Genomic DNA, 25,838 nt, shown 5'->3' with positions numbered 1-25,838 from the left:
GTTATTCACTACAAAAGATGAGTTCTAGGTTCGTCATCGATGCTTGAAGACAAGTTTTTTTTTGTTTTTTTTATTTTTTTATTTGAGGGAACTCTCATAAGAGTTTTAGGCATTGCCAAAAATACTCTTCAAAAACTTTCTTAGATAATTTTCATGTATCCCACATTGTTCTCAAGCATTTCAAATTCAAGTTTCAAGTCATCATATCTTCAAATCTGGAACTTGGAATGGAGGATAGTGAAGATTTAGAGCTACTTCAAGTCATCATATTTCTTCAAATGTGGTGTGTTTCCTCTGTTTCTATTGATACCTTTTTTCTTTTTTTCTTTTTTCCCACGACATTTTGATTAGTTTTTCCTCTGAAAAGTGAATGCACAAGGGAAACAGAGGATGTCAAGAAAGTTGTATGCAAAGTTGTGTCTTCATCATAATACTCGGCTTCGAGATCTGCCAGATCTAATTGCAAGACACATGCACAGTAATGTTTAGACATGAACACAGAAATATCATTTGATGTCAGATAAATGGCAATTCAGAAAGGCTTGAGCTACTGCAATTAATTCCTGCAAGTTTCAGTCATCTTTTCCACACATAGCATGTTCTTTTACCTTTACCATTTATCACTTGCTCCTAGCCAAGAGGAAGGCTGGAAAGTAGGTAAATACATGAAAGAGGCATCACAATCCGATTATCTGATTTGAGTATGTACATCATTCCTGGATACATATCATGTATATACGTGCAAGAAATAAAAATAGAATTTTCAATTGATCAGATATTGATCCACACAATGCTCCTGCAATGTTAAAACCAAATCCACATCCAAGTTACATGACATATGTAGGGCTTCACATCTTAAGTTCCTCAATGACACAAATAAAACTTGAAATAACAAGTAGATTTGAGATACAAATGAACCATCAACGCATTGCAGAAAATGTTTGAGCATGCACTGTGTACACCCAAGTAAAAAAAAAAAAAAGGAAAGATAATGTCTTTGTGAATAAGAGCAATAACATAAACCATAGAAGTCATAAAATATGACAAAACTTACACTAAAATCAGAGTCTACAAAAGTAAAGAACTTAAAAACAAAGAATAATATTTTGGCCTTCAAAGATTGCCATTTCGCCTCGGCGAACATATTCTTGTTGAATTTCATCCATAGCACTTTTATCCATCATCATAAGTTCCTTTTCCTCTCTCACTTGTTCCAATCGAAGTGTTTTTTTCTCTAAGGCGAACTCTCTTACTTGAGGCGCAACATCTCTTTAACACGATCACGTGCTTCCTCAAAAAGTTTTATTTTCATCTTCTTGTCTTCCTTCATCTCATTTAGTATCACAACAATTCTCAGATTCATTTTTTTCTTTAGTCTTTCGTTTGTCCTTTTCAGCCTTCCGGCCTATTGGTCGCTCCAAGTCTACAAAAGCTCCGTGCGAGGCCTCGTCTCCCACTATGCAAAGCCTTGTCTCCCCCTAGATTTATCACGATTAATTTTTTCTTCGGTTTTGCACTTTCCATATGATCCACCCATTTTGGATGAAACCTCAAAACAATCCAAAAATGTTCAAAATGAGTTTTGCCTTGCCAATCTGAAAAATTAACAAATGCAACATAATTAAGATCTTTTGGAATAAATAGAACATAGTCCAAATAAATTATCCACCTGTGCATGAGACAAAAATTAAATATACTGAATTTACTCATCCGTGAATATTGATACCCTGAAAATACTTATGACCCTTTTTCTTATGAAATTATATCAGCATAATGAAATCAGATAACCATTTATATTCTAAGGGAAAATTACAGTTTACCCCCTCAAAGTTAGTAGCGTTTTTCAATTCGAACACTAAAGTTTCAATTTTTGCAATCCACCCCCACAAAGTTCTAATTTTTTTCAATTCGACCAATATTATCCTAAAATTCTCATATTGTCCCTAATTTTTATTTTTATGAAGAAAAAAAAAACAAATTTGGGGGTGCAAAAATGGCCAGATGGCCAAAGAGCCACCCCGAATTTTTTTTTAAATTTTTTTATAAAAAATAAAAAAATAAAAATTATGGGCAATATGGAAAGCTTTGAATACAATTGGTCAAATTGCAAAAATTTGGAACTTTGAGAGGGTGGATTGCAAAAATTGAAACTTTAGTGTTCGAATTGAAAAACATTGTCCACTTTAGGGGGGTAAACTGTAATTTTTCCAGATTCTAATCATTGGACACCAAAGTAATAAATCTACATTAGTTCTCAGAGTAGTTGAACTAGTTGTGCATTACAAAGGCAATGCAGAGCACAAATAGCTCCCATCAGTTTTGTGCATTACGCAGCCAATACAAAGCTTAAGGAAAGGATAAGAGTTGTGCCAAATAGACAACCAAAACAACTATTGGTCAAATGAATGGCATTGTTATGTTGAGATGACTATTATCACATCGGCAATAAAACCATATTATTGACAGGAAGTGTGTGCAACTCCTTGCAGTATATATATATATATATATATATATATATATATATATATAGAGAGAGAGAGAGAGAGAGAGAGAGAGAGAGTGACTGCCAACATCATACTAACAAAATGAAAAATCCAAATAAATAACCTCTACTAAGACATTTTAAAAGAGAAATCACAGCATATTGATCATCATCTAAAAGAAATCCCAGAAATAAATAATTTATCATCCGTATGTATATTGGTCATAAAATCCCAGGCATTTCAAGCCTCAAAGATACCTCTACTAAGATGTTAACAGAGCACTGAAATTATTAAGTTTTTCCTATTCTTGTGAGATGAGACTCCATTGTGGTGTGTGTTCTCTCTACCGTTAATTTGTATTCCACAACACTGTTCACAAATAAAAAAAGAATTTGTTTACATGTGCGTGTTTTCTGTTAGCTCTATGTTCTCTGCATACTTGGCCTTACGCTGCGTCAATTACAAGGAAAAACACTTCGAGGCACACAACCATATACCCAAAACATTAAAAGATGCTTCTTATGATATAATCACTGATACAAGAATTACAATAAAAACATATACCCAAAATTACAACCCAAATTGATACAAACATAGCAAGAATGAGATGGAACAAGAAACAAACATACCAAAAATAGAGGCTCTATCCGTACTTGAGGCCCAATGTTGAGTTGACCCAAATTTATTTTTGATTGTCAGCCAGATTGGAAGCTCTGATCGGCCAAAGCATCTAAAGAAATACCAAAAATGAGCGCAGAGAGAGAAAATGAGAGTTGCAACAAAAAATGAGTGAGAGCGGGGGAGAGAGGAAATACCCAAGGCTTGAGAGAACGAGTGAGAGCAGGAGAGGAAATCTGTGGCGCGAAAGAGAGGTCAGTGAAAACGAAATAACCTTAAAAAATAGAGTGGCGAAAGCTTTTGGCTCAGGATATTTGGGGAGTGACTCTGACAAAACCAAAATGGCGAAGGAGAAGTGAGCTTGTTTGATGGCTGGTTTTATGGAATTTCTCCAAAATAGAAAAGAGAGAAATGCCAAGCTTGTTAAGAATGCTCTTAGCTAGCCACTTTTCAAAAGCACCCAACAACAAACTCTCTAAATCTCTCTACTTCATTTAAATATTCTTTTTATTATCATCTTCAATTCAGCAGAAGCAACTGCACACAACAACATAATATTTACACCATCCAGGACAAAGTCAATTCTTGAATCACACCCAGATATATGTCATAGAATATACATTTTAATAATAAACCATAACTCTTCCATCTATAAGAAATTCCTCAATCAGACTAAGTAGCTCATCTAAAAAATCGAAATCTGCAGACACACTTCTTGTCTCCACATCAAACATCAGTACCAAAAGGAAAAGAAAAAAGAAAAAGAAAAAAAAATAAAAACAGTTCAATTAATAGAATTCTAGAAGTCAAAAAATTGTATGAGCTATAGAAATATAATAATATACAATTATGAACAAACATGCAGCAAAAGAACACACCTGAACTTTCTAATTTACACTCATAGTAAAGAACAAACTCAAACCAGCAAGTATCTCCTAATCTATGGTTAGGATGAAGAAAATCTGTGGGTGAGCTTGAGCTAACCCTTTTGTTTGATCTAAAGGAATTGGGAAGGAAAGGTATTTCCCTCATTTGGTTGGATGGAAATGGAAAGAGAGATGCAATCCCTTTCCTTCCCACACCAAATCCTTTCCACATGAAAAGAAACATTTTACATATTTTATTCTACATTTTGGACCGACCATTTGATTTCTCTTCTCCTCTTCCTTCTCTCCCATCTTTTCCTCCCTCCCTATATCCTTCCTCCAATTAAATATAGTGTAACTTGGAAGAACTAAAAATCGGCTATCATCACTTGGTTAAAAGTGGAGGATGTACAGGACGGCATAGAGGATTATTATATATGACAATATATATAATAATGCAATACAATTATACATAAAACATGGAGGATGTAGAAGAGCCATAGAGCGTTATATATGACAATATATATTATAATGCAATACAACTAATACATAAAATATGAGCGAGAAATATAGGGGAATAGAGCATTAGTATAAATTTCATGGCTAAGATGTGCAAATCTCCATAAGATTGAAAGATCCAATTTCACTTGTATAACTTTGATGGCTACAGAGTTGTCTTATGACATTTCATGCAATTCTGCAGGAATAACTTTTCAGGATCTTCAAACAGACAACTCACCCTAAAATTTCATCATGAGCAAATCTCATAACAACAGGAATTACATAACAAAAGAACTTGGAGTAGTTCTCTTAATAGCCACTAGCACATTTAACAAGAAATAGGATTTTGGATTAGTTACACTCGTGGACCCCAACTGTTGAAAGTTTAACACCATGGGATTCTACTGGATCAAATAACTGAACAGCCAATATTCAATTCATGATTTGGGTTACAATTGATTCATGTCATTCTTTGCCTCATACATATTCCATTCTCATTCTCTTGTCATTTCTTCAAGATCCCCTTTCTTTTCATATAGCTTCAATAGCTCAGAAGCTTCCTTCTTATAAGGTGTCACAAACTTCTCAAGGAACTTCTTCTCTTGGTACTCAAAAAGTGTAGGTAAGTAAATATTCTTCTCAACCAGACCTTTTGACATCAAATCATTAATAACAGAAGTCCTCGGAATAATTCTCTCCTCCAAGCTCAGCAATACAAGTATTGGACGTTCGACAATAAGCGAAGACTCCCAGCCCATTTTGTTGACAAAGAAATTCATTGCCCTCTCAATCTTATCCTCAGACGCCAAAATAAACAAGGGGTGTTTTTTAAAAGCTACAAGAATCTCCGCCTCGGACAAACCCCACCTCTTGTAAGCATTGACCTTCCTCTCCCAAGTAGATTTACTCATACCACTCATTGCATAAACAGCTTCAACAAACTTCATCTTTAAAGGATCGAACCCCATTTTCTTTACTTCCTCCACAGTCCTTCTAAACCTAACCGAATCTGTCATGAAAACTCTAGGCTGGGTTTTAAGAAATTTAACCATGTAAGATTCGGGCACTCCATTTTCTCGCAGAGTATTGATATTGGCCACATAAGTGTCAAGATCATTACATAGAATACCCGAAAAACGTTTAATAGCAGTAACAATATCCACATCAGTTCCAAGCAAATCCTTAAAGAAAACAAAAGAAGGGACAATATGGTTTTCTAGGCTAAGATCCAAAATGGTTGGACTTCTAGATAGGACTCCAGCAATGTCAGGGCTAGCAAAGCCTTTGGAGTAGAAAAACTCCAACTTGGGCAAAAGGGTTTTCTCAGGATCTGATAAGAGCACAGAAGGGACTCTTCCAATAATGTTCGATATTTGGGTTTGCGAGAAACCATGGTTCTTGAAAAATGCAATGACCAAGTCTGCTCTATCTGGGTTTTCGAAATTAACAAACTTGGAAGCTGAAAGAGCAGTTGCCGGGGACAAACTACATGAGTTTATGAGGTAGGACACTGTAAATGAGTGTTGGGTTGAAGTGCTTGAGATGTGTCTGGCAAGTAAAAATGGTTTGGGGACTGTTGAAGCAGCCCTTGTAGTATAATGAGACCCATGGACAATAGTTTTGCAGAGAAAATTCAACATAGATGGTTTGGAAGAAGAAAACTCACCTATATGTTTTGAATCTTTTCCGTGAATGAACAAAAATTAGTGGGAGGCGGAGACAACCAGCTATCACCGTATTGTATTAGGTTTTCCGCCAGGTCCCGTGTTGCCTGGTGATTAGGGTGGCCATGAAAGGGTATTTCGGGTTTTTTATTTTTTGTTTGTTAGGGATATTTCGAGTTTTAAATAAGGGAAATCATATCTAAAATCCATAGGTAAACGCGCTTTTATTAAAAACTCCTGGGTATTTTTTTTTTTAAATTTAGTCCTTGGGTCACTCGAAACTATTAGAAAACTTCCTACCGTCAATTTTTATTAACTTCCGTTAGTCCATTCAAAACTCACTATTTTATCTGATTAAAATATTTTTTTTTTATTAATTTAATTTAAAAAATTCAATCTTAAAAAAATAAAAATAAAAAATAAAAAATAATAATAATAAAATTTGTAAGGTGGCCACCCCCTCCAACCCCTATGGGGTGCCCGTAAGCCACCCCAGGGGTGGTTCGCCCACCCCTGGAGTGGCTTGTGGCCACCCCCAGGTGGTTTGGCTCGCGGCCACCCCTTTCCACCCAAGGGGTGGCCGCGAGCCACCCCTGGGGTGGCCTGTGACCACCTGGGGGTGGCCGCAAGCCACCCCATAGGGGTTGGCACCGTCACCCCTGGCCACCCTTCAAATTTTTTATTTTTTATTTTTTATTTAAAGATTGAATTTTTTAAATTAAATTAATAAAAAAATAATATTTTAATCAGATAAAACGGTGAGTTTTGAGTGGACTAACGAAAGTTAACAAAAATTGACGGTATAGAGTTTTCTAGTAGTTTCGAGTGACCCAAGGACTAAATTTCCAAAAAAAAATACCCAGAGAGTTTTTAATAAAAGCGCGTTTACCTAAGGATTTTATATATGATTTCCCTTTAAATAATGAGGAAAGTAAGGATTTTAGATTTTCAATTTGTTTTTTTTTTTTTTTTTTTAATAACTAAGGATGATGTGCACTTCAATCATACAATTTCATTGGCATTTTGTCGATTTTAATAGTTAAAATCTGGGTTTAATGTTCAAATCAAATATTTTTATTCATTTACCGAGATAAATGTTAGGGGTACCAAATTATTTATCAGGAGAGCCTTACCGGAGATTCTTATCCCTAGCATTTCTCTTTACCAAAACACACATATATGGTCCAACGTCTTATACTTGTTCTCGTGTGACTAACTTTTTATAATAATTTTTTTGAGATAAATGTATTTTTTATTCGTGTGGTTTCAGTTTTTAACAAATAGCATCCTAAATTTTAAAAAATAATTAGTTACTTTCTAAGGTAAGAAAAAATAATAATAAGGGAAAAATTCACTTTACTCCCCTGAAGTTTCAAGGGTTTTTCAATTTGAACTCCAAAGTTTAAAAAGTGACAATGTACCCCCCAATATTTCAAAAATTTTTAATTTAAATCTTCCGTTACAATTTCCGTTAAATTTGACGGAAATTTTTTAAAAAAAAGCCTGAGGGTAATTATGTAATTTTAGAGATTTCCATCAAATTTAACGGAAGGTTTAAATTGAAAATTTTTGAAACATTGGGGGATACATTGCCACTTTTTAAACTTTGGGGTTCAAATTGAAAAACTCCTGAAACTTCAGGGGAGTAAAATGAATTTTTCCCTAATAATAATAATTGGCCCCTATCATTAGAAAAGTTGAAAGAATATGTTAATGTACTATCTCAGCACCAATCAAAGCATGACACATGTCACTTATAATAAAAAGTAGGAAAAAATATAAAAAAGCTCCTCAAACTAATAGCGGTTTGCAATAGAGCCCTACAATGTTCAAAAGGTACTAAAATAGCCCATCAAACTACCAAAATGTATCAAAAATGCCACTTATTTTTTTATATTCTTATAATACCCATATTCTTTTAAAAAATAAATAATTAAATAATTAAAAAACACACACAATGGGTGAATAAATTAAAATATATATATATTATTATTATTTTTTGGAATAAATAAATAATTATTTATTGTAGTTGGCCTAAATTATAAATCTCTTCATATCATATGAAAGTAAAATCAAAGATTTCTGAGATATTCCAAAAAAATATTTTAGTCCATATGGTCAAATTCCGTTAAGAAATATGACGAATTCTGTAAAATGTGACATTAATGCCAATAAAAATGGCGGCATGTATTATTCTTAATAATATATATATATATATATATATATATATATATTAAACTAAAAAGGGGGGGGAGGGGAGGGGGTGGGGAAAGCCGCCCCTTTCCTTTTTATTTTTTTTCTTTAAAAATAAAAATAAAATTTTTAGTTTTTTATTTTATTAATTCTTTATTTTAGTTTTTTTTTAAAAATAAGGGTATTATTGGAATATAAAAAAATATGTGGCCTTTTTGACACACTTTGATAGTTGATGGGCTACTTTAGCATATTTTGAACATTGTGGGACTCTTTAAAAAATGGTTGTTAGTTTGTAGGACTTTTTTTATATTTTTCCCTAAAAAATACTAAAAATAAATTTTGAATAGGAAAAAAAAATAAAAAAAAACACATACCCCCAAATTAACACCCAATTTGCCATGCCTCCTTAACTAAAGATTGCATCAATGTCTCCCTAAACTACAAAAATTTAGCAATGTATCCCATTTTTTAGGAAAAATTCATTTTACCCCCTGAAGTCTCAGATGTTTTTCAATTTAAACCCTAAAGTTTAAAAAGTGGCAATGTATCCCCCTAATGTTTCAAAATTTTTCAATTTAAACCTTATGTTACTAATTTCCGTCAAATTAGACGAAAATTTATGAAATTACGTAATTATCCTCAGGCTTTTTTAAAAAAATTTCCGTCCAATTTAACGAGAATTAGTAACTGAAGGTTTAAATTGAAAATTTTTGAAATATTAAGGGGTACATTGCCAATATTTAAACTTTATGGTTCAAATTGAAAAAACATCTGAAACTTCATGGGATAAAGTGGATTTTTTCCCATTTTTTTAACCAAAATTGACAAAAATACCCTTATAAAATTTTTTGAAAAAAAACATTAAAAAAGAAGAAGAAGAAGAAGAAAAAGAAGAAGTTGGTGACCCACGGCCACCGTGGTTTTTATTTTTTATTTTTATTAGAGCTGACAATTTTTTATATGACCTACGAACTCAAGATGAAATTAAATGGTTATGGTTGAAGAGTCTGACTCATTTAATTAAATGGGTCATGTTATAGTTGACATATATAGTCGTATACCCATGCATCGATACAACCCAAACTCGACATAATGGCGGGCAATTTTCGACATGACCCACAAACTCGACATAAACTCAATACAAAATTAAAGGATTAGGGTTAAAAGGTTTGACAAGTTTAATTAAATAGGTTGGATTAGGGTTGACCTATATAGTCTTATACACATGCCTTGACATGACCGAGAACCGGATAAACAAACATGAATTGCCACCCTATTTGTCTTTTTGATAAATTTTAGGGGCTTTTTTTTTTTCTTTTTTTCTTTTTTTGCGAGACAAAAGGGGTGCATCACAAATTTTTTGTAATTTGAAGGGGACATTGATGCAATCAATAGGTCCTATATGGATATTGCAAATTTGGTGTTAGTTTGAATGAGTGTGTGTACTTTTTCCTTTAAAAAAAAATATAAACAAAAGATTAAAAAAAAAAATGTGTTTTGATACTCAAGGACAATTAGATGCGTTAGTGAAAATGGTTTCCCCCCCTTAATTGATGTATAATGGTTTCCACTTTCTGGTCATATGCATTGGTTTATGTTGTTGTTTAAGATTGTGGTTTTCATTTAGATTTTAATCAAAACAATGAATAAGAGTTCTCTAATCATAGACTAAGAACAAGTCTAGAAGTAGAGATTTTTCTGTCTTCTCTGCATTTTGAATTGCTTGCAATAGCTGCAAGAAATAATTGTATTAGAATAGAACCTTGAAAAAGGATGTCCAATTTAATGGAGATTTAACAAAAAGGTATATGAACATGTATTCACCTACTTTTTTATGCTACTTCAAAGCTCAGATCCAACTGTATTTGTAAAGTTCCAAATTTAGTTAATTAAAGTAATTAACTTTGATTTTTACTCGTAGACTAACAGATTTATAATTTGCTGGATTTATTGCCTTAAACAATAACTATATCAAAGTATCATAGAGCATAAAGTGAAAAAGAATGATTTGAGACAAAACTAAAACATCTTCCACAATATCATTTACTATAGGGGAAAATCCACTTTACCCCCTCAAATTTCAGGAGTTTTTCAATTTGAACCTCAAAATTTAAAAATTGGCAATGTACCCCCTAATGTTTCAAAAATTTTCAATGTAAACCTTCCGTTATTAATTTCCATTAAATTGGACGGAAATTAAAAAAAAAAAAAAAAAAAAAAGAAGCCTGAGGGTAATTGCATAATTTCATAGATTTCCGTTCAATTTGACGGAAATTAGTAACAGGAGGTTTAAATTGAAAATTTTTGAAACAATAAGAGGTACATTGCCAATTTTTAAAACTTTGAGGTTCAAATTGAAAAACTCATAAAACTTCACCGGGTAAAGTGAATTTTTCCCTTCACTATCATCAATGCAAACATTTTGGAGCTTATGAAGAAATAATAATTACAATATTCAATGTTATCTATCTACACTATGCAAACCTAACCATACAATCCATTCACTCAACATCTATAGCCTAACATAATGCTTTAACCCGACTATCCATCAAACCTACTAATCTGCAAAACACCAAGGTGTTTCACATGTGAAAAAGTAATTGCTAAATTCACGACTTAGTAAGCAAGTTATCATGAAACTTGTTTTGCAATAAACCTTATTTTACAGAATATAATCCTTTGACATTAGTAATTGAGAATGTCATGGGTTTTGCAAAATTAGTAAGAGTTTCTACTGTTAATACGCCAACATCAAAAATGGTTTTGTATTGAAAATGAGGTTTGCATAATTGCAGGGGCAATTCATATATGATTTTAATACATAAATCATGCTGATAATATACTATACATAATTATATATAGGGAAAATTACAGTATACCCCCCCAAAATTGACAGCGTTTTTCAATTCAAACACCAAAGTTTTAATTTTTGCAATCCACCCTCACAAAGTTCCATTTTTTTTTTTCAATTCGACCAATATTATCCCAAAATTCCCATATTGCCCATAATTTTTATTTTTTATTATTAAAAAAAATTAAAAATTAAAAGTGCAAAAATGGCCAAATGGCCATAGGGGTAGCTACGACCACCCCGAATTTTTAAAAAAAAAATAAAAAATTAGGGGCAATATGAGAAGTTTTGGGTACAATTGGTCAAATTGCAAAAATTGAAACTTTGGGGGTATGGATTGCAAAAATTAAAACTTTGGTGTTCGAATTGAAAAACGTTGTCCACTTTAGAGGGGTAAACTGTAATTTTTCCTTATATATAATTTATAGCTTTCATTTGTATGGTCTATTTGAACCCTTAACCTCTTTTCGATATGGCAGACATTAGCATGAGAGGCCTGTAATATGACACTGATGCCCCGATGAAGCACGCATACCGTTATCACTAATGGGCCAACTGAATTTACCTCAAGTGATCTACACAAAACATCGTGGCCACCACTCAAAAGTGGTTGCGCCAGTTACCTATAAAGTCATTGGATTCAATACCAAACAATAGACAAAAATCCCTAGACCATAGGGTCAAGCCTCTATACTCATGTGCCTATCATCCATACATAATGATCCACAATAGATATCAAATTATCATAATTAATTCGTATCAGAGATGGTACCTGACTTATGAGTAAATATCAATTTAGTACTTTTGTTACCATTTTGCCAGCCAAACTAACATATTGTAATGGATGAGGTTTTGGCTTACCCCTACGGCTAGTCCCCAGGTGTTTTTTTTTTTTTTTTTTTTTTGGAAATTTCATTTAAAACTCTTGAACTACCACACATTTTAAGAAGGTCCCAAAATTTCAAAAACTCTAACTTTCACCCACTGAACTTTCAATTTGATGCAATGTACCCATTCAGTCAGATTTTAAACGTTAAAAGTGATAAAATGACCTTTATATTACTGATTTTTTTTTATAAAATTTCAAATTTACCATTAATTTTAAATTAAAAATAAAAAGAAAAGAAAAATCGAAGGGTAATTTGATCTTTTTAGTCATTCATGTTAAAAGTTAATAGCTGAATCTGACAGAGGGGAGTTAATTGAATCAAATTAAAAGTTCATATGGTTAAATTGAGAGTTTTTGAAATTTGGAAGGTCTTCTCAAAATGCGTGGTAGTTCAGAGGTCCTTTTTTTTTTTTTTTTTTTTTTTTTTTCTGAATTTATAATGATATTTTTGTCTTATTAAAAAAAGTTTTGGGTTATTATTTTTTTAAAATTTTTTGCTAGCCCTCAAAAGACATTGGATATTGTCCCAATTTAAAATTTGTAAGACATTATCAATAATTGAATTGTACTCTGAAGTAGTATGCCGTATGCATACTTATTTTCATATTTATATGATATTATATTAATAAATAGATAAATCTATGATATCCGAGTTGTTCGTTCCTGCCCAAACGTTAAACCAAAAAAAAAAAAACAAAAAAAAAAAAACTCCAAAGCATACTTACCAACCAATAACGGTTAGGCGCAACTCTAATTTGGGTAATTGAGCGAGTATTAATGGAACGTCAAATCCTAGATTATGCTGAAAAGTCCTCTAAGTAACTCGCCGACATTGGGGTCGATAAGATACAGTTACTACAGGCCAAAACAGACCAATGGCAGCAAATCTTAAGAAGTGCCACTTGTGGCCAAAGCTTGTCCAAGTCAAACAACCCCACTTTCCACCGGGTGACTTCTCCATCCGGTTCCCTTCCATCGCCTTCACACGCTCCACCGACCGACTACACCCGGTCACAAGTTTTACCCGATGCCCGGGAACAATTATGAATCTGTGGACTTCTTACCTACTACACAACATCCTACTTTCGTACTGTTACTAAATGCTGGCATTTAACAGATCTTGGCCGTCCATTTATGACAGTATAGCTAACGAAAGCCGTTGGTTTTAGTTTCAAACCACACTGGGAAACTACCCCCCTACTTCATGCTTACTATTTTCGTTACATGGGGCAGACTAATGCAATCCATCCCCACGCTCTCTTTCCACGAGTGAGAGCCACTTTTTCCTAACATGACGATTAGCGAAGATAATAAGGATCTATTGCGCGTTGTCACGCGCTACAGGGAGGCGTGGGATGATACTTGTCCCGCTGAAAATTACCAGACAAAAAAAAATACCATAGCCAGAGCTTTGTTGCACACGTTTCGAACTCTGGTTGGCTCCCCCAAAAAGTTTGAAGCCCTTATGCCCAAGGGTCTTTTTCCTATATCCCTCGGATCACCGTTTGCTCTGTGTGTGGTGTACCTAGTTGGTGCATGTCCATCCAAGGTGTCCCTGTTCGTTTTTTTTTTTTATTTTTTTTATTTTTTTAAAGGTAATAATATTTTGTCGATTTTTTTGTATAATTTTATATATAATTTGTTGAAATGTTAATAAAAATTAAATCTTGATTCAATATTAATTTTTTGTTTTCATTTTTTTTTTTATAATTACTGATGAAAATATTGATTTTTACTGACACGTCAGTCGGTTATATATCAGTTATACATAAATTTACTAAATAATGATATGAGAAAGCAAAGTTTAAACAAAAGGGCTAGGAATAATGAAAGCGATTAAATAATTGATAAATCCTTCTTATTCTACAAATGGTCATTGCTATCTTGCTTGTTGGTGAATTTAACTGGTAAAGTTGCTGACCTAATGATATAAAAGACAAACAAAACATTGGTTTGGAAAATTGAACCAAGCTTTTATAGTCTACAAACTCCTAATTTTGCTGCATTTCCAAAAATCAAGGGTTTTGTCTAGTAAAAACAAAATTTACTGTTCAATAGTATTATCATATTGGGAGTAGTTAAACTTAAAAACCCACTTTTTAAACCATCCAACCCACTTATTTTCACCGACCAAAAATTCATTAAACTTTGAGAACTTTGTGATGTGACCATTTATATTGCAATGGGACTTCCAACTTTCACTACCCATAAATCACAAGAATAACAATCAAAAGCTCATGACAAGCATATGACTTATGAGAGTGTCATTGGATTTAAATGTTCCACTAATCTCAACCATAAAAGCACATACTATACTAGTCCGGGACGGAACCAACCCTAGGCCCTAACCATAGAGGGACAAATGTTTTTTTTTTTTTTAATTTTATGAATTTGACCCCCCTAAAATTAACTTTTGTTACCTTTAAAGATCTTTATTTTGTAAGTTTTGCTATTCCTAGTCTCAAATTTGGGTACCAACCCTAATAGTAGCCAACTATTTGGCAAAGAATTTGGGATGGTAAAAGTAGTGGACCTAAGTTGAAAAATCTCAAAGAGAAAGGGTGATTGATAGAGAGATAGATAGGGCACCAAAAAGTGGAATAAATAAAAAAAAAACCCATGCAAAGGGATACGGATCCCCAATCATTCTTAATCTCTGTAAAACCGTTTACCATTTTCAAGGAAAATCCTGGTTGCTGCATGCCACGTTGAGAAAGTAGCAGCCAACCTTTTCACACTCTTTCAGTCAGGTGAGGGGAAGTTGATTAATTAATCGCATCATCATTACCTTTTTGTAAGAACTATGAGCAAAAGGACAACCTTGTCATGTCACTCAATCCCACGAGCTGCAGGAAGGCAAGGGCGTTCCCGTCATTCCGGCCACCACCTAAGCAAAACGCCCACATTAATTAACTAATTTTCTGTTTCTTTTTTTTTTTTTTAATTTTCCATATTTAAAAGGTGGGAATATTTAATTTTTAATTTAGGTGAAAAAAGAAAAGGAAAAAAATGCGTTTGGCGCGTTTGTAAACCACCGGACCCATAGAGAAAGATCCCCTCTCACATAAGGAATGGCATAGAAAGAAAGATGGAAAAAAACAAACACGCTTTGAAAAATAGAGAGAGAGAGAGAGAGAAGACAACCAAACCAAAACCAAAGCCAAAACTAAAACAAAGAAGACACAGTGACGGTGTGTGTGGGAGAGTGAGAGAGAGTGTGTCTGTGACAGTGAGAGAGGGAGAGAGAAAGAGCAAAAACCCAGAAATCCAAAGACCAAGCTCTTTCTCTATCTCTCTCTCTTGTCTCTGTCTATTTCCCCATTTGATCGGAGGCTCTCATTCCTTGTACAGAGAAACATTCTAGAAGCATCGTTCGGATTACTGTACAATCAGTGGAAAGGGAGTACGTACAATGGAGAGGTACGGTAGGCCTATAAACGAAGGCTCGCAGTCCGATCCGTCGCCGGAATGGACCGCGACGGGACCAGAAACCGGGCACCATGGTAAGCTCAGAGACTCTGCATTTCGATTCCATTGTCGTTTTGTTTGGAATCCCATCATGCGTTTGGGGATTGCGATTGGCCGAATTAGAGTCTAATGTGTGAGAGCTATATTGGGTTTTTGATCTTTCATTGTGGTTTTTGCGGAATGCAGAGCCTATGTGGCAGTTGGGATTGGGCGGTGCGGAATCGTACCCGGAACGGCCGGACGAGGCCGATTGTATCTACTATTTGCGAACCGGGTTTTGTGGGTACGGCTCGCGGTGTCGGTTCAATCATCCCCGTGACCGTGGCGCGGTAATTTCATCGAATTCCCTTTCGTTTCGCTCAATTTGGTTTAGTTTAGGGCTTAATTGGAAGGTTTTGATTGGTTTTTGATGTGATCATTGGGTTTTTTCGGGTCGAATTTGGTTTGATCTTGGTCTTATGTTTGGATTTGGTAATGGGTTTTTGAAACTTGAGCGTTTTGGCTAGTGTAGTTGATGTGGAGTTGTTGAATTTCTCAGTAATTGTGGAGGAATTTTTGTGATTTTTTTGAAGTTAAATGAATGAGATCTATTGGGTTGATATGGTGATTGAATGTTCAATTTTTGTTATTGGATTTTGATGGAAGTGTACTTGCTCAGGTTATAGGAGCTGCAAGACCTGGTGTAGGGGAGTACCCCGAGCGAGTGGGCCAGCCTGTGTGCCAGGTACGAATTTGGTTGTTCTGGTTGATTTTGAAGCTTGGGTTTTATGCCAAATGGTTGATATTGGACAATGTCTGTACATTTACTTTGTTCTGCTGGACTGTTACCATTTGTGTTTATATTTTGTGATAAAAGCATTGTTGATTTTTTGCTCTGTTTGGTTTGATGTTTTATGATGTATTGGGTTCCCATTGTATCAACTATGCTCGTTTTGCTCATTTTGCAGTATTATATGAGGACGGGGACATGTAAATTTGGTGCCTCCTGTAAATACCACCATCCTCGGCAGGGAGAAGAATCTGTTACCCCTGTGTCACTAAATTATTATGGATACCCATTACGTCCGGTTTGTATTCCTTTACATTCATGTCTCTTTTTTTTTTTGTTAAAAAATTGTATCATATTGGAATCACATTTTCTTAATGTGAACATAAGTTCAATCTAAACATGAATTTTATGAATAACAGGGTGAAAAAGAGTGTTCCTACTACGTAAAAACTGGGCAGTGCAAGTTTGGTGCAACATGTAAATTCCATCATCCACAGCCAGCTGGTATACAAGTTCCACCTGTGTCATTACCACAACAAATTGCAGCAGTGCCTGCACCTACATTATATTCAGATTTGCAGTCTTCATCTGTTCCTTCGCAACAGTATGGGATAGTCGTTGCAAGACCTCCTCTGCCACCGGGCCCATATGTTCAAAGTCCGTATGGTCCTATGCTGCTTCCGCCAAGCATGGTTCCCTTTCCGGGTTGGAGTCCTTACCCGGTAGGTGAAACTTCCATACTTTACTATTCTGTCAAATTATATGCACTTCATTGAAGCTGTTAACCACTTGGTGCAGGGACCCATAAGCCCAGTACCCTCTCCTAGTTCTCAGCCCGCTGGGCAGTATTATGGGATAACACAACTGCCTCCATCTGCCTATCCTGGAAGTTATCAACCTTTACCTTCTTCTGCTGGTCCTTCAAGCAGTAGCCAGAAGGAACACTCATTTCCAGAAAGACCCGGCCAACCAGAATGTCAATATTACATGAGAACAGGGGAGTGTAAATTTGGTTCCTCATGTAGATATCATCATCCACCTGAATTGATTGCACCAAAAACGAATGTTGTTCTTAGCCCCAGTGGTCTTCCTCTGCGTCCTGTAAGCATCTGCTTGCTTTGTTCTCACTTAGCATTATTGAATGTTTTGCCTGTTTTACCTTGATCTGCCATTTCCCAAGTCAAATTCAGTTTTACTTCTTATTTATTTATTTTAAACCTTTGAACCTATGGCTTTTTGTTTGTCTTACTTATTTAAAATCCAGTTTTGGTGGGCTCTATTTTATGGTTGATGAGAAACTTTGCAGTTCATCCAAAATCTGCCCAACCAGTGATTCATTCAGGACATGTTATGCATGTCGAGTATAGGCTGTCTTGTAGACAAACCCTACAGTTAAAAGTTTTGATATGGATATCCTCTCTATGAACAAAATAGGATAAGTTTGGTTTAAATCCTTATCTGTTGCAAAGCTCTACTTAGGCACAAAGGGATTATATGGATGTCCTTTCTTTGCTGTTCATTCCTATGTTTGCGTATCAAGTCATTGTTTTCTGTTAAACTTGTTTGATATGAACTTTTCAAAAAATGATTTTTTTTATTTTTATTTTTTATTTTTTATTTAATTTTTTAATTTTTTAATTTTGATATTATTTTATGATTTTATTATTTTATTATTTATTATTATTATTATTTATTATATATATTTTTTAATATGATGCAATTAGGAGAATATGCTAAAGCCTTCCCTTTTTTGCTGTAGCAACTACACGTGGACAAAGTAAGGATGTGATATTACCAATCATTAACTAGAGAAAGATAGTTTCTTAAAATTTTTGGACAATAATATATGGTGGAATGGTGTCTTTTTAACCTAACATGTTTTGTCTTTATTGTATTCCTTTGAGATATTAAGCCACGTGGGCATATTAATTGGACAGATTCTCTGAGAAAGTGCAGATCACTATCATGGATTGTGAGTGAATAAATTTTGATTGCAGAAACTTTGGTCTATATGTCTGCATGTGGTGTGTGGCATAAGTGATTATGCGCCGGTGTTAGGATGCTAAGAATGGCTGTCTAGGCTTTTGTGTTCCTCTCAGATTACGCTAATGAATGAGGCTAATGCTCTTGCTTATCTTCTTGTCAAGTAATGCCCATTTCCCACTTTTTTGTGTCATTGTCCCAGTGATGAGAGTTGGTAGGGAGGGATTAATCTCACTTTTTGTGTCATTGTCCCATTCATTAGAGTTGGTAGGAAAATTAGGAAGCTGGGGGATTAACATCATGAATACAATTGATAGCTAGGGAAAATGGTTTATGTGAATTCAACTTAATCCTTTTTTAGTTTACTACAACGTAATTGATAACATACATTATTTTTTCTCAGGTTATTTGTTTGAGAGTTGATGTTAGAGGCTACCTTATGTTTTCCTTTTGACTTTATTAATGATTGGCATGTTGAAGATTATTTTATACTGGAATGTGATTTTACTTGTTTTACACCAATATTGACCAGTTTACTTGTGTTGTGCCTGTTGGCTAATGAATGTTGAAGAAACATTCTAATTTTGTTTACCGGCTATACTATTATTGTATTGTGGATTTATTTTCAGGAATCCTTGTTGTGTCCATCATAAATCAGTAGTTTTACTTTCTTCACTTGTATATAATCTATGAAACTGTGATGTTTAAGATAACTTTTGTGGTTTTCCCACACTCACATTAATACACATATTTCAAAGTTCTAGAAAAATGAAAAAGAAAAAGCGTACATTACTGGGCTGCTACCTTAGTTTTGGTTAAGTGAATATTTGAGATATCAGGATCTAAACTTAGTACCCTAATTTTCATCATGATTAGCTGACATCATCTTATTTTCCTTGAGACTGATGGGTGTTAAGAATCTGTGTGGTGTAAGGATTATAAGGTTATGGATGTGGATTTGTCCTACTGAACGCTAATTCATTACACGTGAAAGATATATGTAGGAATTGATGAGCAAACTTCTTGCAGTTGATTGTTTTCAGAGGAAGCTGAAGACTAATAATTTGAATATTCAATTTAACTAAGATTATTGTTGTCTTATTCTGAGTGATATTGGAATGGAAAAATATGTTCACTGTACTACTTCAAGTACTCAATCACATTAAAAGAGTCGCATGTGACTAGAAAATCTGTGCAACTGCCGAAATGAATGAGGTAGCTTATTGGGTATGCTTCATACTGTGGTATGATGGGGAAGAACTTAAAAAATCATTAGTAAACGTTGATGACACCATTTAAAAGAATATTTAAGTCTCTTTCATCAGCTTTTCTGTCAAAGCTCAAAACCTATTGGTTGGGGCAACTGCCCATGTGCTGTTTTTCCTGTCCTTTCTGTTTACGGTCATGGGCTTGGCACCTCTATGGTTAATTTGATACTTCTTAAGCCTCAGTACTCACTCTCATATTGCCACATCGATATCTTGTAAATATTATGGGGACTAGACATATAATGTCAACCATTTAAAATTCACCCTGATTAAATGCATTTACTAAATTCACCCTGATTAAATGCATTTACTAACTTGCATATCGTTAACATGATACTTATAAAAAAAAAAGCTTTAACATGATCAATGATAAAAATTTGAAATCATGAAATCTAGATGGTTTTTCGTTACGTGTCATCTACTTAGCAGGAACCATCAATGTTTGGTCCAGATCATCTTGTACTGCTCATTTCGGGGAGATAGGAGGCATACTGATTACTACAAAAGGTTTTGGTGGAAAGGAGCAGACTGTAGAGTTGTCATTTCCATTACAATATGAAATTCTGTTATCGTTTCTGCTATATGTGTGTGTGTGTGTGTTGGTGACTATGACCTTCCATCCGTAATCTTGTTCATGGTGTCAATGATGTTTGCCATATATTTTCTTCACATGTAAATATGTGATAAAATCATTTCAGCATGTTTTCCCTTCTTTTATAACTCATTGAGGCTACTCATAGGTTCTCCTGTTTACTTTCAACTCCTAAATTTGTCCTTCGGTGAGGTACCATTTATCCACTCTTTTAAATTTCTCATTATAGCTGCAGTCCTCTTTCAATTTCAGCTTTCTTGATTGTTGACTTATTTGCTCATCCTGAAAAAGCTCTTCTTTTCATCTAGTCAGTTCTCATTCTACTGTGTGCCTCTTTATTAATATCTTCTGCCTTGTGAACTATAGTCCAAGATGACACAAACTAAAATATCTTTTGATGCCTTTAAGTGCAAGTATCTTTCATTCGTGATTGTCCACATTTCTGCTCATCCTGAAACAGCTGCTCTCTCTAGCTAGCCAGCTCTATTTCTACTGGGAAGTTCCCCCCTTGATATAGTCCTCCCAGCGGACAAAACTATGATGGTTTGATTAATTGAGAAAAAATGAAAAAAAGAAAGAAGATTACTCTTCAATTAATTACAATGGTATTTTTTTTTTTCAACAAATCCTTTACTTGATACCTTATTCTAGTGGGTGCAATTAGATAAATACTCAATTTTTTCTAATTTTTTTAACAATCCCCAAGTTTCCTAAACATTTCAGTGGGGCCGATTGCCTCCACGCAAATGTATGTACTCTGCTGCTGAACGTGTAAGCAGCTAATTAGGTTTGGTAAAATGTGAAACAAGTTTCCATTATATCCCCATGAATTATGATGGAGTTCCTGTAATGTTTAAATTGTGGTGAAGTATAACTGAAGTGTATATTCTATTTATTTGGGTTATGAAGTTGGTCTCTTCATCAGTTGCATGTGTGTCATCTACCACAGTACTAGCATGAACGCTTGTACAGTGCGAGTGTTCATGCTCACTCCATCGGTTCCTTTCTGACTTATCTACCAAAGTATTAGCTGGAACCCTTGTCCAGAGTGTATATTTACATTTGCGAGTATGCGTGTATATGCATGCTGCTGTTTTTTTTTTTTTTTTTTTTGGGTGATAGCCTATGGGTTATAATGTGGGAGGTAGCCCCCTCCCATTCCTTTACACCGAATCCCTAATGGAGGAATTAGATCCGACGTCTTTAGTATGATGCTGAACCGTTTCGGACTTTCATATTTGTGTATTTTTGAGAGGACATTAAGAGTAAAAGTTTTTGGCTTTTTTTTTTTTTTTTTTTTTTTTTTTTTTTTTTAAAAAAAAACATATGCTACCTTTTAATCTTCTATTGTTTAGTTTATTATTAATGCTGTCATTGGTTGTCTTTGTCAACCTTTCCTCATGCTTAACATTATTGCTTTATACCTCAAATGTTTTGTCCTTCTGCCCCTCCTATTTTACTCTCATTCTTATGTTGGCTATCAAGAATTTAATACTCATTAATCAACCAATAGCTCAATTTCCTGTTGCAAATTTATATGTCCTGTGCTTTTAAATGTGGTGTGTGCATCATTGTATTTTGAGTGGCTTATTGGTTGGTTGTTCTGATATTGTTATTTGCTAATCAGGGTGCACCACCCTGCACTCATTATGCACAACGTGGAGTATGCAAGTTTGGGCCTGCATGCAAATTTGATCACCCAGTGGGAACATTGAGCTACAGCCCATCTGCATCTTCCCTCTCTGACATGCCGGTTGCACCCTACCCTGTGGGATCTTCAATCGGTACGCTAGCACCGTCATCTTCGTCTTCAGAGTTGCGACCTGAACTTATTTCAGGATCCAGCAAGGACTCTGTTTCATCCAGAATGTCTTCATCAATGAGCACTTCTAGTGGATCGGTTGGTTCAACTTTTTCAAGGAGTGGATCTGTTCCTCATTTGTCTGTACAATCATCTGCTCAGGGTTCTGGCCCTTCAACTGGCAGCACAGAGGCTCGTACTTCAAACTAAGCAACAGCAAGCCATTCCTTTTTGTTTTTTTTTTATTACTCCTTTTGATCAAATTTCACGAGCCAAAACATCATTTTTTTGGGTGGAAGTCCTCGAAAAAGAGGCTTCATTTCCAAGTTACCAATGTTCCACGGTTCAGGTCTAGCACACAGTCGCTTTTATCTTCTCTGTGTTCATATAGTCTTTATATGGCCATTTCCTCCAACATCTTGAATAAATCATGGCCAACCTTCAAAAGCTTAGCATACCCAGTATAGCATTTCCCTCTTGCTTCCAAATAACCACGAAAGAATCCGCAATTTCGTTAGGCAAATCAGTGTCCATCTCTCCAATTTTTGGAGTTTGCTGTGCTTATTTTCCTCAAAACCTTTTCTAAATGAAAAGGATCTGTCCCACACTGTTCTTCCATTTATATTGTTGACTGTCTCCATGTCTCTCTTTCTTGTTTTAGTTTAATATTGGGAACCATTAAGCTTCCAATTCGACTTAGGAATGTGAAGTTCTTATTGATCCCTCACTTTTTGTCTAGGGTTTATCATGAAAAAGAGAAGGAATCAACAGACTCCAAGGAGGCATCAGACTGTACCTTATTTGGGATCAGATACAAAGTCATCTTGTGACAATTCAAATGCTTGACTTGGTTCTTGTCTTGATAAGTTTATTATGATATACCAATATATGAAGAAACACTCTCGAATGTGTAATAATTGGTCCCATCTATTTCTCCATTTATAGATAACTTCTATCCTTATTGCTTCTTCTCAGCTTCTCTTATATATGCCAAACTACCTCTCTCTCTCTCTCTCTCTCTTAAAGGGTTTTTTTTTTTTTTTTTTTTTTTTTTTTTTTTTTTAAATTTAAATTTAAATTATTTATTTATTTAGTTATTATTTATTTATTATTTTTATTTAAATGATTCTTTTAATCTGTTATGATATATAACCTATCACAACTTCTGTGCCCATCGATGGGAATTTTGCCTGCAGACCATGTTTTATTTGTGGGCCATATTCCTTTCTTACTGTGAGCCGACATATACTTTGGACAATGACTTAAATTTTCAATATTCAAATTTAATCATATTAGTTAATTAAACCAGCAAATGGGTATTGCTGATCTCAAGTTAAAAAAAAGAAAAAAAAAGAAAAGAAAAAGGTATGATCCTTTGTCGGACCGCTACTAGCTAGCTAAGTGCTTCAAATGGGACACGGATCTACATGTCTGAATTCAATTTGAGTATGCAATTTGAAAAAGTCCATATATATATATATATATATATAAAACCCACCTGACTGGGTCGGTGGCACTACTTGTAAAGTTGTCCAAGGGAACTGCATGTAAACTGTTGAAGCACTACAATGGAGACGTCATGGGCGCTATTACTCAACCGCGTGCAGTACAGTGGCTGCACAGTTGCACTCATTCTCAGTGAGATTAGGGTTGTCGTGCAAAGATTTGCCAAAAAGAGCAAGAAGGTTATGTTTATACGTACGTTACAATGGATGTCGATCATATTAATTTGGTGGGTGAAAACAGACCAAGAGTTAATGCTTTTTTATTTTTTTTTATTTTTTTCATTCAATCTTTTGTAGAACCAAAAATGGACATTGATTCAGTCTCTTTCTTGCCCCAAGTATGGATGTTTTTAGTGTAATTACAGTGGAAGAAGAAAGAGTTGCAAGCACAGCCCAAAACTAGAACAAAATTACTGGTGCATTTTAGTAGAATAAACACTCAAAAAATTGAAGATCCCATGTCATGAACTACATCACCGTAATAAGGAGAAACTGATGGAAAGCAAGGGGTTGAAGAAGTGGCCTGAGGCATTATCCCGTAGCTAGGATTCTCAATAATTGGATACAAAGCTCCCATGCACCCATCTTCCACCATCAACGGGTTGTTGATCATTGCTGAGAGTTCGCCGGAATCTGACCCCCATGGCTGCTGCTGATCAATATCCCAAAATCCATGGTTGTTGAGTTCATCCAAGCAAGGAAAATCTCCGGGGTAAGTCGACGGTGTTGCCGGCACATTTGCAGCGTCGAAAGGGAGAGTATTGCTGTCACAATGTGATTGAATTTCCATGGATATTGCTGTGTTCATGGAGGAAGAGTGATTTGGATGATGATCATCTGAATCACTGAAGCTGCTGCTGCATCTGGATTTTGTAGCAGTAGTGGGATTAGGAGGAGGTCTCAAGCAGTTATCAGGCACAATGCATCCCAAGTAGCCTGAGTTATAATCATCAGAGAGGAAGAAACTATTGTCATGGTCATCTGCTGTCCCATATGAAGTTTCTGCACACAATGTGTTAGGCTTAAATGGAGTATTCTGATTGGTGGGTTCTTTTGTCTGAGTAGTAGCAGTGAGGAACTGTGATGAAGGTAACAAGGCTTGAACATGATCAAATGGAGTGAGAAGAGAGTGGAAGGCAGTGTTGTCAGAGTATATAAAGTTTGTTCTTGCTTGGGTGCCTTTCATGGACAGGGCAGCCCTGTCATAAGCAAGAGCTGCTTCCTGAGCAGTGTCAAATGTGCCAAGCCAGTGCCTCTCTTTTGTTGTAGGGTCTCTGATTTCAGCAGCATATCGGCCCCACGGCCGCCGCCTCACCCCGAGAAATCTCCCTGGCTCCGCCTGCTTTCTACGGCCTCTCCTCTCACCAGGTTGAGATGGGGATGTGTTGCGCTGGATTAGTGCAAAACCTGCTTGAACCATGCCACCAGCCTCATATCCTTTGTAGGGTTTATCCAAGGTTTTGGAGGTTGACATTACTAAGAAAAGTTTGTTGAATTTGGTGAGAGAAAGACAGTGCAAATGATAGGAGAAGTAGTGGTGAAGCTTTTTTGTTTCTGAATGGAAGTGTGAGGGTGTTGTGGGGAGCTCTTTTAAAGACCAATCTGATCATGGAGAAAAGGAAAACGACACTGCCGAATCTCATTCTGTGGAAGACCATTCTTCCTTTTCCACGTACATACTTTAAAAATCGTCTTTTTTTTTTTTTTTTTTTTTGAATCCCATAATTCTTCATCATATATTTCTTTGTCACAGTCGTTTTCTTCAAGTGTCAATAAGAGCCTAAAATATATTCTCTCCTTTTAATAACACAACCATATATATATATATATATATATATATATATATATAGTCTGAAAACTTACAGATAGAAAAGTTGCAGAAATCAAACCAAAACAATGTCCACTTGATGTAAATATTGTTCATTATTATCATTAAGCCAAATATTGCATCATGCCAATGCAAGCTTTTTCAATATCTTAGTGTGATCGAGTCACATGTAAACCCCCCAGCAACTTGCTAGTCTATATGCCTACAATTTGACCAAGTAAAACTATATACTAATTTCTATTAAAAAAAAGAAAAAGAAAAGAAAGAACATTTTTACTAACTACTATTTGATGTCGTGTCATATTAAAATCCTCATATCATATGTGGTGTGAGCTTTGTAGCAAAAAGATACCACTCCTCCCATGAGAACTAGGACCAAATTAAATTGAATGGTTGGTGCAAATTAAATGATATCCATGAATATAAGAAAAGGAACACAGAAGCATGGCTTTTGTCAGCATACACCTAGAGAGTCTCAAATATTTGAATTCGAAGGAGTGTGATATTGGAACATCGATCATAAATAACATCTCATATGCACATGTGGATCCGCATT

At 35.0% G+C, this 25,838-nt stretch overlaps 3 protein-coding genes and 1 long non-coding RNA gene across 5 annotated transcripts; 1 reads left to right on the top strand and 3 right to left on the bottom strand.

Annotated features, from left to right (window-relative positions):
• Positions 1-983: 983 nt before the first annotated feature.
• On the bottom strand, positions 984-3,861 carry LOC132177080 (uncharacterized). The gene is made up of 3 exons (XR_009439732.2): positions 3,299-3,861; positions 3,113-3,213; positions 984-1,595 (listed from the first exon to the last, which is right to left on the bottom strand). It is a non-coding gene; the product is annotated as an uncharacterized LOC132177080 (long non-coding RNA).
• Positions 3,862-4,535: 674 nt separating this feature from the next.
• On the bottom strand, positions 4,536-6,275 carry LOC132177071 (uncharacterized). Its single transcript, XM_088513534.1, has one exon. The coding sequence runs from the start codon at positions 6,106-6,108 to the stop codon at positions 4,963-4,965; it is 1,146 nt and encodes a 381-aa protein (XP_088369660.1). The 5' UTR covers positions 6,109-6,275; the 3' UTR covers positions 4,536-4,962.
• Positions 6,276-15,165: 8,890 nt separating this feature from the next.
• Positions 15,166-22,917, top strand: LOC132177087 (Zinc finger C-x8-C-x5-C-x3-H type family protein). Of its 2 annotated transcripts, XM_059589314.2 has the most exons (8): positions 15,166-15,571; positions 15,723-15,865; positions 16,195-16,260; positions 16,484-16,603; positions 16,725-17,027; positions 17,104-17,406; positions 21,776-22,141; positions 22,689-22,917. In XM_059589314.2, exons 1-8 carry the CDS (start codon positions 15,481-15,483, stop codon positions 22,698-22,700), a joined length of 1,404 nt encoding a protein of 467 aa, XP_059445297.1. In that variant the 5' UTR covers positions 15,166-15,480; the 3' UTR covers positions 22,701-22,917. The 2 variants fall into 2 exon arrangements, with proteins under 2 accessions (XP_059445297.1, XP_059445290.1); XM_059589307.2 differs by having other exon boundaries at positions 21,776-22,917.
• A 972-nt stretch (positions 22,918-23,889) lies between these two features.
• On the bottom strand, positions 23,890-24,979 carry PUCHI (Integrase-type DNA-binding superfamily protein). The gene has a single exon (XM_059579140.2). It carries the CDS (start codon positions 24,926-24,928, stop codon positions 23,894-23,896), a length of 1,035 nt encoding a protein of 344 aa, XP_059435123.2. The 5' UTR covers positions 24,929-24,979; the 3' UTR covers positions 23,890-23,893.
• Between the last annotated feature and the right edge of the window lie 859 nt (positions 24,980-25,838).

This window comes from Corylus avellana, chromosome 2, assembly GCF_965113065.1.
Source record: "Corylus avellana chromosome 2, dhCorAvel1.hap1.2, whole genome shotgun sequence".
NCBI classification, from domain to species: domain Eukaryota; kingdom Viridiplantae; phylum Streptophyta; class Magnoliopsida; order Fagales; family Betulaceae; genus Corylus; species Corylus avellana.
The sequence above is the reverse complement of the archived record's forward strand: the minus strand, read 5'-3'. Positions and strand labels throughout refer to the sequence as shown.

What these genes read in the sequence shown, in the direction of transcription:
- LOC132177087 (XM_059589307.2), top strand. Translation starts at nt 15,481, where the DNA reads ATGGAGAGGTACGGTAGGCCTATAAACGAAGGCTCGCAGTCCGATCCG. An exon ending in ATCCCCGTGACCGTGGCGCG is followed by an intron (nt 15,866 to 16,194) that starts GTAATTTCATCG and finishes GTACTTGCTCAG; the next exon opens with GTTATAGGAGCTGCAAGACC. An exon ending in TGGGCCAGCCTGTGTGCCAG is followed by an intron (nt 16,261 to 16,483) that starts GTACGAATTTGG and finishes CTCATTTTGCAG; the next exon opens with TATTATATGAGGACGGGGAC.
- PUCHI (XM_059579140.2), bottom strand. Translation starts at nt 24,928, where the DNA reads ATGTCAACCTCCAAAACCTTGGATAAACCCTACAAAGGATATGAGGCT.
- LOC132177071 (XM_088513534.1), bottom strand. Translation starts at nt 6,108, where the DNA reads ATGTTGAATTTTCTCTGCAAAACTATTGTCCATGGGTCTCATTATACT.